The sequence below is a fragment of the Protomyctophum bolini genome (assembly GCF_963924005.1).
Source record: "Protomyctophum bolini genome assembly, chromosome: 9".
Classification (NCBI taxonomy): domain Eukaryota; kingdom Metazoa; phylum Chordata; class Actinopteri; order Myctophiformes; family Myctophidae; genus Protomyctophum; species Protomyctophum bolini.
Window position 1 is genome coordinate 1,203,070 of NC_137870.1, and position 17,500 is coordinate 1,220,569.

General features: G+C 46.7%; 1 protein-coding gene across 1 annotated transcript in view; it reads right to left on the reverse strand.

The window, feature by feature from the left end:
• The window catches only part of LOC308321245 (chloride channel protein 2-like), a gene marked incomplete at both ends in the record, with an annotated part of 93,637 nt that overhangs the window by 61,047 nt on the left and 15,090 nt on the right, over window positions 1–17,500 (reverse strand). The window contains 5 exon segments of the mRNA XM_080772085.1: window positions 2,230–2,256; window positions 5,620–5,697; window positions 6,454–6,587; window positions 7,920–8,048; window positions 9,626–9,757. Coding sequence (XP_080628211.1) covers window positions 2,230–2,256; window positions 5,620–5,697; window positions 6,454–6,587; window positions 7,920–8,048; window positions 9,626–9,757 — 500 coding nt within the window.

Consider the following 17,500-nt stretch of genomic DNA (forward strand, 5'->3'; position numbering starts at 1 on the left):
GTACCGCTGTTTCAGCGCTGTAGAGCCGAAACGATTTCTAGAAATGTTCAGTAGCACCGAAGAGTCGACTTTAGGACGGTACCCCCCCCCCCCAAACCTCAAATGACGTCACATTGTAGGCTCTACAGAGCCAAATGACGTCACATTGTAGGCTCTACAGAGCCAAATGACGTCACATTGTAGGCTCTACAGAGCCAAATGGCGTCACATTGTAGGCTCTACAGAGCCAAATGGCGTCACATTGTAGGCTCTACAGAGCCAAATGGCGTCACATTGTAGGCTCTACAGAGCCAAATGACGTCACATTGTAGGATCCACAGAGCCAAATGACGTCACATTGTAGGCTCCACAGAGCCAAATGACGTCACATTGTAGGCTCCACAGAGCCAAATGACGTCACATTGTAGGCTCTACAGAGCCAAATGACGTCACATTGTAGGCTCTACAGAGCCAAATGACGTCACATTGTAGGCTCTACAGAGCCAAATGACGTCACATTGTAGGCTCTACAGAGCCAAATGACGTCACATTGTAGGCTCTACAGAGCCAAATGACGTCACATTGTAGGCTCTACAGAGCCAAATGACGTCACATTGTAGGCTCTACAGAGCCAAATGACGTCACATTGTAGGCTCTACAGAGCCAAATGACGTCACATTGTAGGCTCTACAGAGCCAAATTATGTCACATTGTAGGCTCTACAGAGCCAAATGATGTCACATTGTAGGCTCTACAGAGCCGAACCCACTTTTATTCGGCTCTAAAATAGGAGTATGAATCGGCCCTTACCGTGTGTCGGTCCCTCTACTGTACTGTACTGTACTGTACTGTACTGTACTGTACTGTACTGTACTGTACTGTACTGTACTGTACTGTACTGTGGAAAACAACCATGCTGTTTTCGTGCTCATACCCACCCAGCCAGCCAGCCATCCACCCACACACAGCTCCGTAAGGGAGCGGTTGCACCACCACAAAAACAACCCTTCGGTACATTTATAATATAGCTGACAAAACAGAACACTTAAGAACAGTTTTATTTTCATTACAATTTTCGGAGCACGGGCTTTGCATGCTGGGAGTTGGAGTCTATACCTTGACTCCAATGAGAGTGGTTTCCTTCAAGCAGCACCACAATGGAAACAAACAACATGTTGAACGACGACAACAACAACGCAAACAACGACCAGGGACGTGCAGAGAGCGTCAGATCGAGGGGCACTTTTGGACAAGAAAATAGCAGATCTATACAAGCTCACAACGCGTCGCAGGGCAACGCGTTGTGAGCTTGTATATCTGCTATTTTCAGGGGGCGCAGCCCAGCACTCTTAAAGGGACACTTCACCCTTTTTGCAAAAAAATATATGTTAATGACGTTTAGAAGCTTTAGAACACTTTCCTGGGGGTATTTATGTGTGTAATATGTGGTTTTAGATATTATTTTATATATTATTTTTTAATATTTTAGATTGTAGCAGTGAGCCTGTTGTCTCTGATGTCATGGACACTGGGCTCACTTCCTTCCTGGACTACATGTTGTCTCAGTAAGACAGCTCTCCCCCAATCCACAAAGAGGAGCAGTGCACCAAAGAATTATGGGAATTGTAGTCCAGGAAGGTAGTGAGACCAGTGTCCATGACATCAGAGACAACAGGCTCACTGCTACAATCTAAAATATCTAAAACCACATATTACACACATAAATACCCCCAGGAAAGTGATCTAAAGCTTCTAAACGTCATTAACATATATTTTTTTGCAAAAAGGGTGAAGTGTCCCTTTAAGCTAGTGGAGAGATGCGGTGTGTAACAACATGGAGTTATAAACAGATTTGAGGAGAGGGGAGGAGAGGAGAGGAGAGGAGAGGAGAGGAGAGGAGAGGAGAGGAGAGGAGAGGAGGGCATTTTGCATTTCTTTCACCATGTAGTAAACGCTGCATTCATTCGTGGGTCTGGAGAGGGCATTTGTTTTACAGACGGGTCAAAGGGCAGGGGCTGAAGCCCCCTTTGATGTCTGTGTGTTGCACGTCCCTGACAACAACAACAACAACAACAACAACTTGAGGTTCCACTTAGACTTCAGACACGGAGGAGGAGGAGGACGGGGAGGGGGAGAGGGGGGGAGGGGGAGAGGGGGTGTGGGCGCAACACGAGAAGCACAGTGTGAACCGTGTCATGGCGACGGGACGGGCAGCGGTGGCATAGTGACGGAGTTAGAAGTGATCCCTACCTTCATGGTCCCTACCAGACCGGGCTCCTTGTAGCAGCATGTTGTACACACAGGGTTGGAGAATATATAAGAGACCTCAGACAGGACAGGGTTGGAGAATATATAAGAGACCTCAGACAGGACAGGGTTGGAGAATGACTGCTCCCTAGAGCCCCACCTGGTACCATGACTGCTCCCTAGAGCCCCACCTGGTCCCATGCCTGCTCCCTAGAGCCCCACCTGGTACCATGACTGCTCCATAGAGCCCCACCTGGTACCATGACTGCTCCCTAGAGCCCCACCTGGTACCATGACTGCTCCCTAGAGCCCCACCTGGTACCATGACTGCTCCCTAGAGCCACACCTGGTACCATGACTGCTCCATAGAGCCACACCTGGTACCATGACTGCTCCATAGAGCCCCACCTGGTACCATGACTGCTCCCTAGAGCCCCACCTGGTACCATGACTGCTCCATAGAGCCCCACCTGGTACCATGACTGCTCCATAGAGCCCCACCTGGTACCATGACTGCTCCATAGAGCCCCACCTGGTACCATGACTGCTCCCTAGAGCCCCACCTGGTACCATGACTGCTCCCTAGAGCCCCACCTGGTACCATGACTGCTCCATAGAGCCCCACCTGGTACCATGACTGCTCCATAGAGCCCCACCTGGTACCATGACTGCTCCATAGAGCCCCACCTGGTACCATGACTGCTCCATAGAGCCCCACCTGGTACCATGACTGCTCCATAGAGCCCCACCTGGTACCATGACTGCTCCCTAGAGCCCCACCTGGTACCATGACTGCTCCCTAGAGCCCCACCTGGTACCATGACTGCTCCATAGAGCCCCACCTGGTACCATGACTGCTCCATAGAGCCCCACCTGGTACCATGACTGCTCCATAGAGCCCCACCTGGTACCATGACTGCTCCCTAGAGTCCCACCTGGTACCATGACTGCTCCCTACAGCCCCACCTGGTACCATGACTGCTCCCTAGAGCCACACCTGGTACCATGACTGCTCCCTAGAGGCCCACCTGGTACCATGACTGCTCCCTAGAACCACACCTGGTACCATGACTGCTCCCTAGAGCCACACCTGGTACCATGACTGCTCCCTAGAGCCACACCTGGTACCATGACTGCTCCCTAGAGCCACACCTGGTACCATGACTGCTCCCTAGAGCCACACCTGGTACCATGACTGCTCCCTAGAGGCCCACCTTGTACCATGACTGCTCCCTAGAACCACACCTGGTACCATGACTGCTCCATAGAGCCACACCTGGTACCATGACTGCTCCATAGAGCCACACCTGGTACCATGACTGCTCCCTAGAACCACACCTGGTACCATGACTGCTCCCTAGAGGCCCACCTGGTACCATGACTGCTCCCTGTAGAGCCACACCTGGTACCATGACTGCTCCCTGTAGAGCCACACCTGGTACCATGACTGCTCCCTGTAGAGCCACACCTGGTACCATGACTGCTCCCTGTAGAGCCACACCTGGTACCATGACTGCTCCCTACAGACCCACCTGGTACAATGACTGCTCCCTAGAACCACACCTGGTACCATGACTGCTCCCTAGAGGCCTACCTGGTACCATGACTGCTCCCTAGAGCCACACCTGGTACCATGACTGCTCCCTACAGACCCACCTGGTACCATGACTGCTCCCTAGAACCACACCTGGTACCATGACTGCTCCCTACAGCCCTACCTGGTACCATGACTGCTCCCTAGAGCCACACCTGGTACCATGACTGCTCCCTACAGACCCACCTGGTACCATGACTGCTCCATAGAGGCCTACCTGGTACCATGACTGCTCCCTAGAACCACACCTGGTACCATGACTGCTCCCTAGAGGCCTACCTGGTACCATGACTGCTCCCTAGAGGCCTGCCTGGTACCATGACTGCTCCATAGAGGCCTACCTGGTACCATGACTGCTCCCTACAGCCCTACCTGGTACCATGATTGCTCCATAGAGGCCTGCCTGGTACCATGACTGCTCCATAGAGGCCTACCTGGTACCATGACTGCTCCCTAGAAGCCTACCTGGTATCATGACTGCTCCCTAGAGGCCTACCTGGTACCATGACTGCTCCCTAGAAGCCTACCTGGTACCATGACTGCTCCCTAGAGCCACACCTGGTACCATGACTGCTCCATAGAGGCCTACCTGGTACCATGACTGCTCCATAGAGGCCTACATGGTACCATGACTGCTCCATAGAGGCCTACATGGTACCATGACTGCTCCATAGAGGCCTACCTGGTACCATGACTGCTCCCTATAGGCCTACCTGGTACCATGACTGGGTTTCCTTTTGCCGTCGGCTGTAATGAACGTGAACGTGAAGCGCTTTGGATAAAAGGAACTGTAATAATTCACACTGTACTTCAAAACAGAGAAGAGAAGAGAACACCGTTTACACTTCAAACACACGTGTATTATGTCGCACGTGCGCGCGTACACGCACACACACACACACACACACAGAGTACTGTAACGTACACGCACGTACGCACTCACGGGGGTGGAGTGATTGCTGCAGGGGGATGCAGAGAACCATGGAGGAGAAACCGAAATAGAAAAGCAGGCGAATGACAAAGTAAGCCAGAGATGGGGATTGACAGAGGAAGGGAGGGGAGGGGGGGGGGGGGGGGGAGGGGGAGAGAGAGAGAGAGAGAGAGAGAGAGAGAGAGAGAGAGAGAGACAGAGACACAGAGAGAGAGAGAGAGAGAGAGAGAGAGAGAGAGAGAGAGAGAGAGAGACAGAGACAGAGACAGAGACAGAGACAGAGACAGAGACAGAGACAGAGACAGAGAGACAGAGAGAGAGACAGAGACAGAGAGACAGAGACAGAGACAGAGACAGAGACAGAGAGACAGAGAGACAGAGAGAGAGACAGAGACAGAGAGACAGAGACAGAGAGAGAGACAGAGACAGAGAGACAGAGACAGAGACAGAGAGACAGAGACAGAGACAGAGAGACAGAGACAGAGACAGAGACAGAGACAGAGACAGAGACACAGAGACAGAGACAGAGACAGAGACAGAGACAGAGACAGAGACAGAGACAGAGAGACAGAGACAGAGACAGAGACAGAGACAGAGACAGAGAGAGAGAGAGAGAGAGAGAGACAGAGACAGAGACAGAGACAGAGAGAGACAGAGACAGAGACAGAGACAGAGACAGAGACAGAGAGAGACAGAGACAGAGACACAGAGAGAGAGACAGAGAGAGAGAGACAGAGACAGAGACAGAGACAGAGACAGAGAGAGACAGAGACAGAGACAGAGACAGAGAGAGACAGAGACAGAGACAGAGACAGAGAGAGACAGAGACAGAGAGAGAGACAGAGACAGAGAGAGACAGAGACATTACCTCATAGATGCCACCGAACAGGGACATGAACTTGCTGAGCAGCGCGGCACACAGACTGGCGATGTGGACGAACGGACCCTGAGAGACACAGGTCAGAGGTCAGGGGTCAGAGGTCAGGGGTCACCGTACACGGACACAATGAGTTAACAAAACAGGCAGCTTCTTCACATACTTCTAGGACTGACGTCAACATTTCAAAAATGTCTTCAAAACCCTGACAGTTTTCTAAAAAACCTCATGTTTCTGCATCAGTGGTGCTCAATATTTCATGTCAAGGACCCCCAACGATTATATGAAATATGCCTCCGGCCCCACTTCTGAAAATATGTTGTTCCAGATCTGCTACTTTTAAATAGCTAAAGTAAATAACATAATAATCAAACACCAAAAGGGGATCCCGCCCAGAATGGGTTGTCTGAATTAAATGTCAGAGCTGAAATCGACATTCTGTTTTCCTAATTTCAGTCAAGAACCCCGAAAAATTGACACTAATTATCCCCCACACACACACACACACTTACTCACTCACACACACACACACACACACGCACACACACACAGTCACACACACACACACACACACACACACACACACACACACACACACACACACAGTCACACACACACAGTCACACACACACACACACACACACACACACATTTAAACACACCGAAGGATAAAATCAACAGCTGCAAACAAGCCAGTTTCAACACAAAAAACACCGTCAATAATTCAATACGATAAAATCCTCCTGCAACTGAAAATACTAGACACAATCCTCTCCCCTCCCCTGTGTGTGTGTGTGTGTGTGTGTGTGTGTGCATGCGTTATACCTCCTTCCCCAGAGGCATGCCACTTCCCAGAGCGCACGTGAGGCCGATGACTTTGGCCACGAAGGTCTTGAAGGTGAGGTACTCTTTGAGGACCACGCCGCGCAGAATGGTCTTCATCTCTGGGATGCCCGAACCTACGCACACACGCACACGCACACGCACGCGCACACGCACACGCACGCGCGCACACACACACACACACACACACACGCACGCACACGCACACACACACACACAGGTCTCATTGAAAATAAACTTTAGGCGCGTTATATCGCTTCACGTTTGAAAGGTCCTGTGACCGACTCGTCACTACCCAGGGCAAGGAAGGACACAAGACCTGACCTAAGATCAGATTCTACAAATGTCTTCTACATCCTGACAGTTTTCATTCTGACCTGAGATCAGATTCTACAAATGTCTTCTACATCCTGACAGTTTTCCATTCTGACCTGAGATCAGATTCTAACAATGTCTTCTACATCCTGACAGTTTTCATTCTGACCTGAGATCAGATTCTAAAAATGTCTTCTACATCCTGACAGTTTTCATTCTGACCTGAGATCAGATTCTAAAAATGTCTTCTACATCCTGACAGTTTTCCATTCTGACCTGAGATCAGATTCTAACAATGTCTTCTACATCCTGACAGTTTTCATTCTGACCTGAGATCAGATTCTACAAATGTCTTCTACATCCTGACAGTTTTCATTCTGACCTGAGATCAGATTCTACAAATGTCTTCTACATCCTGACAGTTTTCATTCTGACTTGAGATCAGATTCTAAAAATGTCAGTCGCTCTTCGATTTTTCAAAAAATAGCAGACCTAATATCTTCTTGTATAGTGTCTGTCCTACAGAACTACTGACAGCCTGTGTAGTGTGTGTCCGTCAGTCCTACAGACAGCCTGTGTAGTGTGTGTCTGTCGTACAGACAGCCTGTGTAGTGTGTGTCCGTCAGTCCTACAGACAGCCTGTGTAGTGTCCGTCAGTCCTACAGACAACCTGTGTAGTGTGTGTCCGTCAGTCCTACAGACAGCCTGTGTAGTGTGTGTCTGTCGTACAGACAACCTGTGTAGTGTGTGTCCGTCAGTCCTACAGACAGCCTGTGTAGTGTGTGTCTGTCGTACAGACAGCCTGTGTAGTGTGTGTCTGTCGTACAGACAGCCTGTGTGGTGTGTGTCTGTGTAGTGTGTGTCTGTGTGGTGTGTGTCTGTGTAGTGTGTGTCTGTGTGGTGTGTGTCTGTGTAGTGTGTGTCTGTGTGGTGTGTGTCTGTGTAGCGTGTGTCCGTCGTACAGACAGCCTGTGTAGTGTGTGTCTGTCGTACAGACAGCCTGTGTAGTGTATCTGTGTAGTGTGTGTCTGTGTAGTGTGTCTGTGTAGTGTGTCAGTCGTACAGACAGCCTGTGTAGTGTATCTGTGTAGTGTGTGTCTGTGTAGTGTGTCTGTGTAGTGTGTCAGTCGTACCGACGGCCTGTGGCGCCAGGATCTGTGTGAATCCAGCGGAGAAGGTGATGAGGACCACGGGGTAGGTCACCCAGGCCAGATACTGGAGGAATACGTTGGAGTCCAGACCGCCATACATCCACTTCTGTGCTGTGGACACACGCACACGCACAGGCAAAGGCACACACACACACGCACACGCACACACACACGCACACACACACACACACACACACACACACACACACACACACACACACACACACACACACACACGCGTATATGTATGTAAGAAAAAGTGCGTATGTACACAAATAGAGTTGTAACTGCTCCTAAACCATCTTCATCTGGTGCAGAAATGAGACAACGTCCCAAACATACCGTATGCGCCTTCTGCACAGACTTCTAGGAGTTAAGTTAAGTTCTTGTTCTTTTTTTATATTATTTTCTTTCTTATCTTCTGTGGAGACTCTCTGACATGAAAGAGCTCCTCTCTTCACCTCAGCTCTGTTTTGTTCTGCCCAAACGTGCCCAAAACCCAACAGGTGATTGAAATGAGGTGATTAGCTGCTTAGGTGAGCCTAATTCAACCTGCTGCCCATGAACCAGACAAACAGACAACGAATACAGAGCACAGTAGATGTCACTATCTCACCATACATACACCATACAAATACCGAAATATACAGTTTGTTGCCCAAAACAAAAATACAATTTACCATATGCATTTTCAGAAAAATAAGCTAAATAAAATATCACAGCATGAGCATATCCATAACTGGGACAGCTACAAGAGTACACACATGTATTATACATTATTTTATGGACGGACATAATTTTTTTGTCATAGTATTAGTCGAGGAAATCAACAACACTAGAGCGCCCTCCGCGTCTCACCTTGTAGGCAGAAAACTCACCTTTTTAAAACAAAATGTTATTCAAGTTTTGATCCCACGATTTTGCAACCCATTTTTTTCACCCAGTGCCAATTATCTAATGTAATCCTGGGCGCTACACTTCCTCTGCCAACCTGAGGGGGGGGGGGGGGGGGGGGGGGGGTGGACTGACCTCATGCTTCCTTCTATGCATGAGGAGTCCAAGCTGCTTCTTTTCACCTGACAGAGGGGAATTTCCCCGGCCGGCCGTAGCGCGTGGAAGGAACACGTTATTCCGACCAGTTCCTTTTCCCCTCCATCAGGCGCCCCGGCTGGCCAGGGAGAGGTATAGTTTAGAGACCAGGATTACTGCATGTTTTTTTGTGAGGTTACCTACCCTAGGGGACACGGGGAGAACATGTGAGGGTACCTACCCTAGGGGACACGGGGAGAACATGTGAGGGTACCTACCCTAGGGGACACGGGGAGAACATGTGAGGGTACCTACCTTAGGGGACACGGGGAGAACATATGAGGGTACCTATACCCTAAGGGACACGGGGAGAACATGTGAGGGTACCTACCCTAGGGGACACGGGGAGAACATGTGAGGGTACCTACCCTAGGGGGACACGGGGAGAACATGTGAGGGTACCTACCCTAGGGGACACAGGGATAACATGTGAGGGTACCTACCCTAGGGGAGACAGGGAGAACATGTGAGGGTACCTACCCTAGAGGACACGGGGTGAACATGCTAACAAAACCCAGGACCTTCTAGCTGTGAGGTGACAGCACTACCGACTGTGCCACCAGAACTCAGGGCGACAGAAGTCCACCACCCAGTCTCACCTTGTAAACAGATGGCGATGCAGAAGTCCACCACCCAGCTGACCATCGCCATCAGCAGCCCCAGGAGAATGAGGAAGATCCAGTCTTCTCCAACGCGCGAGATCAGGAACTTCTGACAGCGAACCGTGCAGACTGGAGAGGAGGAGAGAGGAGAGGGTCAGCATAGGACTACAAACGATCACCCTGGGACTACAATACCCAGTAAAACTGTGCAGACTGGAGAGGAGGAGAGAGGAGAGGTTCAGCATAGGACTACAAACGATCACCCTGGAAATACAATACCCAGTAAAACTGTGCAGACTGGAGAGGAGGAGAGAGGAGAGGGTCAGCATAGGACTACAAACGATCACCCTGGGACTACAATACCCAGTAAAACCGTGCAGACTGGAGAGGAGGAGAGAGGAGAGGGTCAGCATAGGACTACAAACGATCACCCTAGAACTACAATACCCAGTAAAACCGTGAAGACTGGAGAGAGGAGGAGGAGGAGGAGGAGCAGTGGACATTACATATGGTCAGAGTCAGCATAGGACTACAAATGAGAAACCTAAAACTACAATACCCAGTAAAATCATCCGCGTTTCATTTCAGAACGTACAAATATAATGTTACATTTTTGTACATACTCAGAAATGCACAAGACTGCAGGAATTAGGTTTTTTTACCGCCCATGCTAAACCCCTTATCCATAAACTACATTGCCTTTTTTATTTATTATTAAATAATTGATTGGCTTTAAAAGCTGCACCACTCAGACGTTTATGGATAAAGGCTAGGGTATGTAGGGCCATGCTTCTTGTCTCTGAGTCCTCAATAAAACATTTATAATTCATTATTTATCCGTGTGAGAATTGCTACCATTACGACGCAATCCTCCTTCAGAACTCAAGGTCTGATATGGTCATACATACAGAACCAATCCTCCTTCAGAACTCAAGGTCTGATATGGTCATACATACAGAACCAATCCTCCTTCAGAACTCAAGGTCTGATATGGTCCAACAGAACCCAATCCTCCTTCAGAACTCAAGGTCTGATATGGTCATACATACAGAACCAATCCTCCTTCAGAACTCAAGGTCTGATATGGTCATACATACAGAACCAATCCTCCTTCAGAACTCAAGGTCTGATATGGTCCAACAGAACCCAATCCTCCTTCAGAACTCAAGGTCTGATATGGTCATACATACAGAACCAATCCTCCTTCAGAACTCAAGGTCTGATATGGTCATACATACAGAACCAATCCTCCTTCAGAACTCCTTCAGAACTCAAGGTCTGATATGGTCCAACAGAACCCAATCCTCCTTCAGAACTCAAGGTCTGATATGGTCATACATACAGAACCAATCCTCCTTCAGAACTCAAGGTCTGATATGGTCATACATACAGAACCAATCCTCCTTCAGAACTCAAGGTCTGATATGGTCATACATACAGAACCAATCCTCCTTCAGAACTCAAGGTCTGATATGGTCATACATACAGAACCAATCCTCCTTCAGAACTCAAGGTCTGATATGGTCATACATACAGAACCAATCCTCCTTCAGAACTCAAGGTCTGATATGGTCATACATACAGAACCAATCCTCTTTCAGAACTCAAGGTCTAATCATACATACAGAACCAATCCTCCTTCAGAACTCAAGGTCTGATATGGTCATACATACAGAACCAATCCTCCTTCAGAACTCAAGGTCTGATATGGTCATACATACAGAACCAATCCTCCTTCAGAACTCAAGGTCTGATATGGTCATAAAGAACAGGAGTGTGACTCGGTACCCTGCAATATTTTCTCATAACTATTCCACGCATTGCAGAGCTATATATATATATATATATATATATATATATACACACACACACACACACACACACACACAGACAAGGGCATCAGTCTAGCGCGCAGTAACAGAACCAAATCCCTACTCAGGGCGACTCAGCCAATTACAGAGACTTAGAAGGAAACCCCAGGTGGGGCCAGCAGGCGGCACCGAGGCCTCTGATGGAAGGAAACCCCGGGTGGGGCCTGCAGGCGGCACCGAGGCCTCTGATGGAAGGAAACCCCGGGTGGGGCCTGCAGGCGGCACCGAGGCCTCTGATGGAACTTTGTTTTAAGCACACTTCAGAAACATCGCCCGAGCGTTGGGGTCAGGACGACTTAATTACACACCATGTCGGGTCGGTGAATATTGTACAAGGACTACGGGAAAGAAAGAAAGCAAGAAAGAAATAAAATAAAGAAACGTCCACAATGTCACAACCAGCTGCACTGGGAAGTATCATGGTGACGTATAGACCTGCACAGCACAGAACCACCACACCGTTTCTATTTTTAACCTTTATTTAACAGTAATATCACATTGAGACTGCGGGCTGTATTTTGCGTGTCTTAATTAAAGGGACACTTCACCCTTTTTGCAAAAAAATATATGTTAATGACGTTTAGGAGCTTTAGAACACTTTCCTGGGGGTCTTTATGTGTGTAATATGTGGTTTTAGATATTTTGGATTGTAGCAGTGAGCCTGTTGTCTCTGATGTCATGGACACTGGTCTCACTACCTTCCTGGACTACAATTCCCATGATTCTTTGGTGCACTGCTCCTCCTTGTGGATAGGGGGGAGAGCTGTCTTACTGAGACAACATGTAGTCCAGGAAGGAAGTGAGCCCAGTGTCCATGACATCAGAGACAACAGGCTCACTGCTACAATCTAAAATATCTAAAACCACATATTACACACATAAATACCCCCAGGAAAGTGTTCTAAAGCTTCTAAACGTCATTAACATATATTTTTTTGCAAAAAGGGTGCAAAAGGTGTCCCTTTAAGTACCAGGTCTTATTACCTATAACTTGAGTAAACTAAAGACCTGGAGGCGTGATCGATCAATGCTCTTTGGCTATTCTGAGTGGCCAAAGAGCATTGATCACGCCTCCAGGTCTTTAGTTTACTCAAGTTATAGGTAATAAGACCTGGTATACTTAAGACACGCAAAATACAGCCCGCAGTCTCTTTTACAAGTGGGAACTGGAGGCCAAGAGGCAGAAATAAAAAATTACACTTCAATACCACATCGTCAATGTCAGCGTGTATCAGTGTAATACTATTGGTGTTATAAAGAATTATGTTATACTTTAGCTATTGAAGAACAGCAGATCTACAAGTTCATAGCGCGGCACCGAGTGCCACGCTATGAACTTGTAGGTCTGCTATTTTTTTGAGTGGTGCACCCACTCAAAGGAACAGCAATGTGCGTGTTAACCTATGTGACCATGATAGATCTCTCTCTCTCTCTCTCTGGCGAGAGACATGATGCCCACGCACCAGCTGGGAGTCATTTATAGGTTGCCTTGGTTACAGAAATCATCTAGTTCTGCGGCTTGGCACTAAGTGTCTCTCTCTCTGTGTGTGTGTGTGTGTGTGTGTGTCGCGCATGTCATGCGTGTGTGTGTGCCGCACGTGCGTGTGTGTGCTGCATGTGCGTGTGTGCGTGCGTGCGTGCGTGCGTGCGTGCGTGCGTGCGTGCGTGCGTGCGTGCGTGCGTGTGTGCGTGCGTGCGTCCATTAAGAGGCTTCATGCTGCATGCAGAGGGACTTATCAGAGCCAGGCTGTATTAATTATCTATTAAAACAAAGCAGATTAATTAAAATGGAGTCTATAACTAAATCAGACCACTCAGCTCTTTCCTCACTTCTTTACATTAAAATGGAGTCTATAACTAAATCAGACCACTCAGCTCTTTCCTCACTTCTTTACATTAAAATGGAGTCTATAACTAAATCAGACCACTCAGCTCTTTCCCCACTTCTTTACATTAAAATGGAGTCTATAACTAAATCAGACCACTCAGCTCTTTCCCCACTTCTTTACATTAAAATGGAGTCTATAACTAAATCAGACCACTCAGCTCTTTCCTCACTTCTTTACATTAAAATGGAGTCTATAACTAAATCAGACCACTCAGCTCTTTCCTCACTTCTTTACATTAAAATGGAGTCTATATCTAAATCAGACCACTCAGCTTTCCCCACTTCTTTACATTAAAATGGAGTCTATAACTAAATCAGACCACTCAGCTCTTTCCCCACTTCTTTACATTAAAATGGAGTCTATAACTAAATCAGACCACTCAGCTCTTTCCTCACTTCTTTACATTAAAATGGAGTCTATAACTAAATCAGACCACTCAGCTCTTTCCTCACTTCTTTACATTAAAATGGAGTCTATAACTAAATCAGACCACTCAGCTCTTTCCTCACTTCTTTACATTAAAATGGAGTCTATAACTAAATCAGACCACTCAGCTCTTTCCTCACTTCTTTACATTAAAATGGAGTCTATAACTAAATCAGACCACTCGGCTCTTTCCTCACTTCTTTACATTAAAATGGAGTCTATAACTAAATCAGACCACTCAGCTCTTTCCTCACTTCTTTACATTAAAATGGAGTCTATAACTAAATCAGACCACTCAGCTCTTTCCTCACTTCTTTACATTAAAATGGAGTCTATAACTAAATCAGACCACTCAGCTCTTTCCTCACTTCTTTACATTAAAATGGAGTCTATAACTAAATCAGACCACTCAGCTCTTTCCTCACTTCTTTACATTAAAATGGAGTCTATAACTAAATCAGACCACTCAGCTCTTTCCCCACTTCTTTACATTAAAATGGAGTCTATAACTAAATCAGACCACTCAGCTCTTTCCTCACTTCTTTACATTAAAATGGAGTCTATAACTAAATCAGACCACTCAGCTCTTTCCTCACTTCTTTACATTAAACTCGGTAAGAGGGAGACATATGTAGGGGGGGGGGGGCGGTGGGTCAGCGGTAGAGTGGCCGGATGGGAACCCCAAGGCTGCCGGTTCGATCCCTGTGGGCTCCAACCAGAGTCAGTGTCCTTGAGCAAGACTCTGGACCCCTGATTGCTCCTGATGTGCAGGCATGGTTTCCGCCGCCATCAGTGTGTGAATGGGTGAATGTAATGCACAATCTATGTAAAGGTGTGTGAATGCGTGTGTGAATGGGTGAATGTAATGCACCATCTATGTAAAGGTGTGTGAATGAGTGAATGTAATGCACCATCTATGTAAAGGTGTGTGAATGTGTGTGTGAATGGGTGAATGTAATGCACAATCTATGTAAAGGTGTGTGAATGTGTGTGTGAATGGGTGAATGTAATGCACAATCTATGTAAAGGTGTGTGAATGGGTGAATGTAATGCACAATCTATGTAAAGGTGTGTGAATGGGTGAATGTAATGCACCATCTATGTAAAGGTGTGTGAATGGGTGAATGTAATGCAACAATCTATGTAAAGGTGTGTGAATGGGTGAATGCAATGCACAATCTATGTAAAGGTGTCTGAATGGGTGAATGTAATGCAACAATCTATGTAAAGGTGTGTGAATGGGTGAATGTAATGCAAAATCTATGTAAAGGTGTGTGAATGGGTGAATGTAATGCACCATCTATGTAAAGGTGTGTGAATGGGTGAATGTAATGCACAATCTATGTAAAGGTGTGTGAATGGGTGAATGGAATGCAACAATCTATGTAAAGGTGTGTGAATGTGTGTGTGTGAATGGGTGAATGTAATGCACAATCTATGTAAAGGTGTGTGCATGTGTGTGTGTGTGTGTGTGTGTGTGTGTGAATGGGTGAATGTAATGCACCATCTATGTAAAGGTGTGTGAATGTGTGTGTGAATGGGTGAATGTAATGCACCATCTATGTAAAGGTGTGTGAATGGGTGAATGTAATGCAACAATCTATGTAAAGGTGTGTGAATGGGTGAATGTAATGCACCATCTATGTAAAGGTGTGTGAATGGGTGAATGTAATGCAACAATCTATGTAAAGGTGTGTGAATGGGTGAATGTAATGCAACAATCTATGTAAAGGTGTGTGAATGGGTGAATGTAATGCACCATCTATGTAAAGGTGTGTGAATGGGTGAATGTAATGCACAATCTATGTAAAGGTGTGTGAATGTGTGTGTGTGTGTGTGTGTGTGTGAATGGGTGAATGTAATGCACAATCTATGTAAAGGTGTGTGAATGTGTGTGTGTGAATGGGTGAATGTAATGCACAATCTATGTAAAGGTGTGTGAATGTGTGTGTGTGAATGGGTGAATGTAATGCACACAGTCTATGTAAAGGTGTGTGTGTGTGTGTGAATGGGTGAATGTAATGCAACAATCTATGTAAAGGTGTGTGAATGGGTGAATGTAATGCAACAATCTATGTAAAGGTGTGTGAATGGGTGAATGTAATGCACAATCTATGTAAAGGTGTGTGAATGGGTGAATGTAATGCACAGTCTATGTAAAGGTGTGTGAATGGGTGAATGTAATGCACAGTCTATGTAAAGGTGTGTGAATGGGTGAATGTAATGCACAATCTATGTAAAGGTGTGTGAATGGGTGAATGTAATGCAACAATCTATGTAAAGGTGTGTGAATGGGTGAATGTAATGCAACAATCTATGTAAAGGTGTGTGAATGGGTGAATGTAATGCAACAATCTATGTAAAGGTGTGTGAATGGGTGAATGTAATGCAACAATCTATGTAAAGGTGTGTGAATGGGTGAATGTAATGCACAATCTATGTAAAGGTGTGTGAATGGGTGAATGTAATGCACAATCTATGTAAAGGTGTGTGAATGGGTGAATGTAATGCACCATCTATGTAAAGGTGTGTGAATGTGTGTGTGTGAATGGGTGAATGTAATGCACCATCTATGTAAAGCACCTTGGATAAAGGCGCTATAAATGCACCATTTCTGTGATATAGATGGACCATTTACAGGGACGGGTGGGGAGAGACAAATTGCAATAATTCCTCTCCCCTCAGCCCCCCCCTCTCTCTCTCTCTCTCTCTCCCCCTCTCTCTCTCTCTCTCTCTCTCTCTCTCTCTCTCTCTCCACATGGCCTCCAATCCATCTACGTTGTGTCAATGTGTTATTTATGCTAATATGATGGAAATGTGTTGACGCTTTTATGCAAATGATGCCGAATATGCAGTCGGACTCGGTGGCGAGCGGGGCGATCAAGGAGCATGTTCTCACACTTAACACGAGAGAGAGAGAGAGAGAGAGAGAGAGAGAGAGAGAGAGAGATGGTCGTGACACATGGCTTATGATGACTACAGTAGAATGTCTGCTTAATGAGCTGTAATGGTTTACATGCTCTCTCTCTCTCTCTCTCTCTCTCTCTCTCTTCACCTCACGTTGATTGCAGTGTGCTTAATGTGTGCTTAACCCACTCTGACCTGAGATCAGATTCATACGAGGTTTCCACTGCAGGACACACACTGGTCTGATTAACACCATTCTGACCCGAGATCAGATTAAAAAAAGGTCAGTCGTTCTTCGATTTTTTCAAAGAATAGCAGACCTACAAGCTCGAGCTTGTAGATCTGCTATTTTTTCAATAGCTAAAGCATGACATGATGCTATAACACCAGAATGGGTTCCCGGTCAGAATGGGTTAATGGTCCTGGCCAGAGTTGGGGGAAGTGAGATGGCACACCAAGTACAGTAAGGCACACTAAGTATACAGTAAGGCGTCTGGCAGTAAAAAGGAATACATCAAAAAGCACACACTCATTTCACCTAAAGCATGAAATGAACGACACGGTCGAGAAATGACTGTATATAATGTATAGGCCGTTATGTAATATGTAGGCATGTAGCGATATATCGTGGTTTTTCTTTAGCTGAGCTGTAATCATATATCTTATTCCATCATATTCACGTGCTTTTGGAGAGAAACGAGACAGACTCCGTGCCGTCACTTTCAGTAGTAGAGGCCTGCAGAGGGGAGCTGTGTGTGTCTGACTGTGCCCAGGTGATG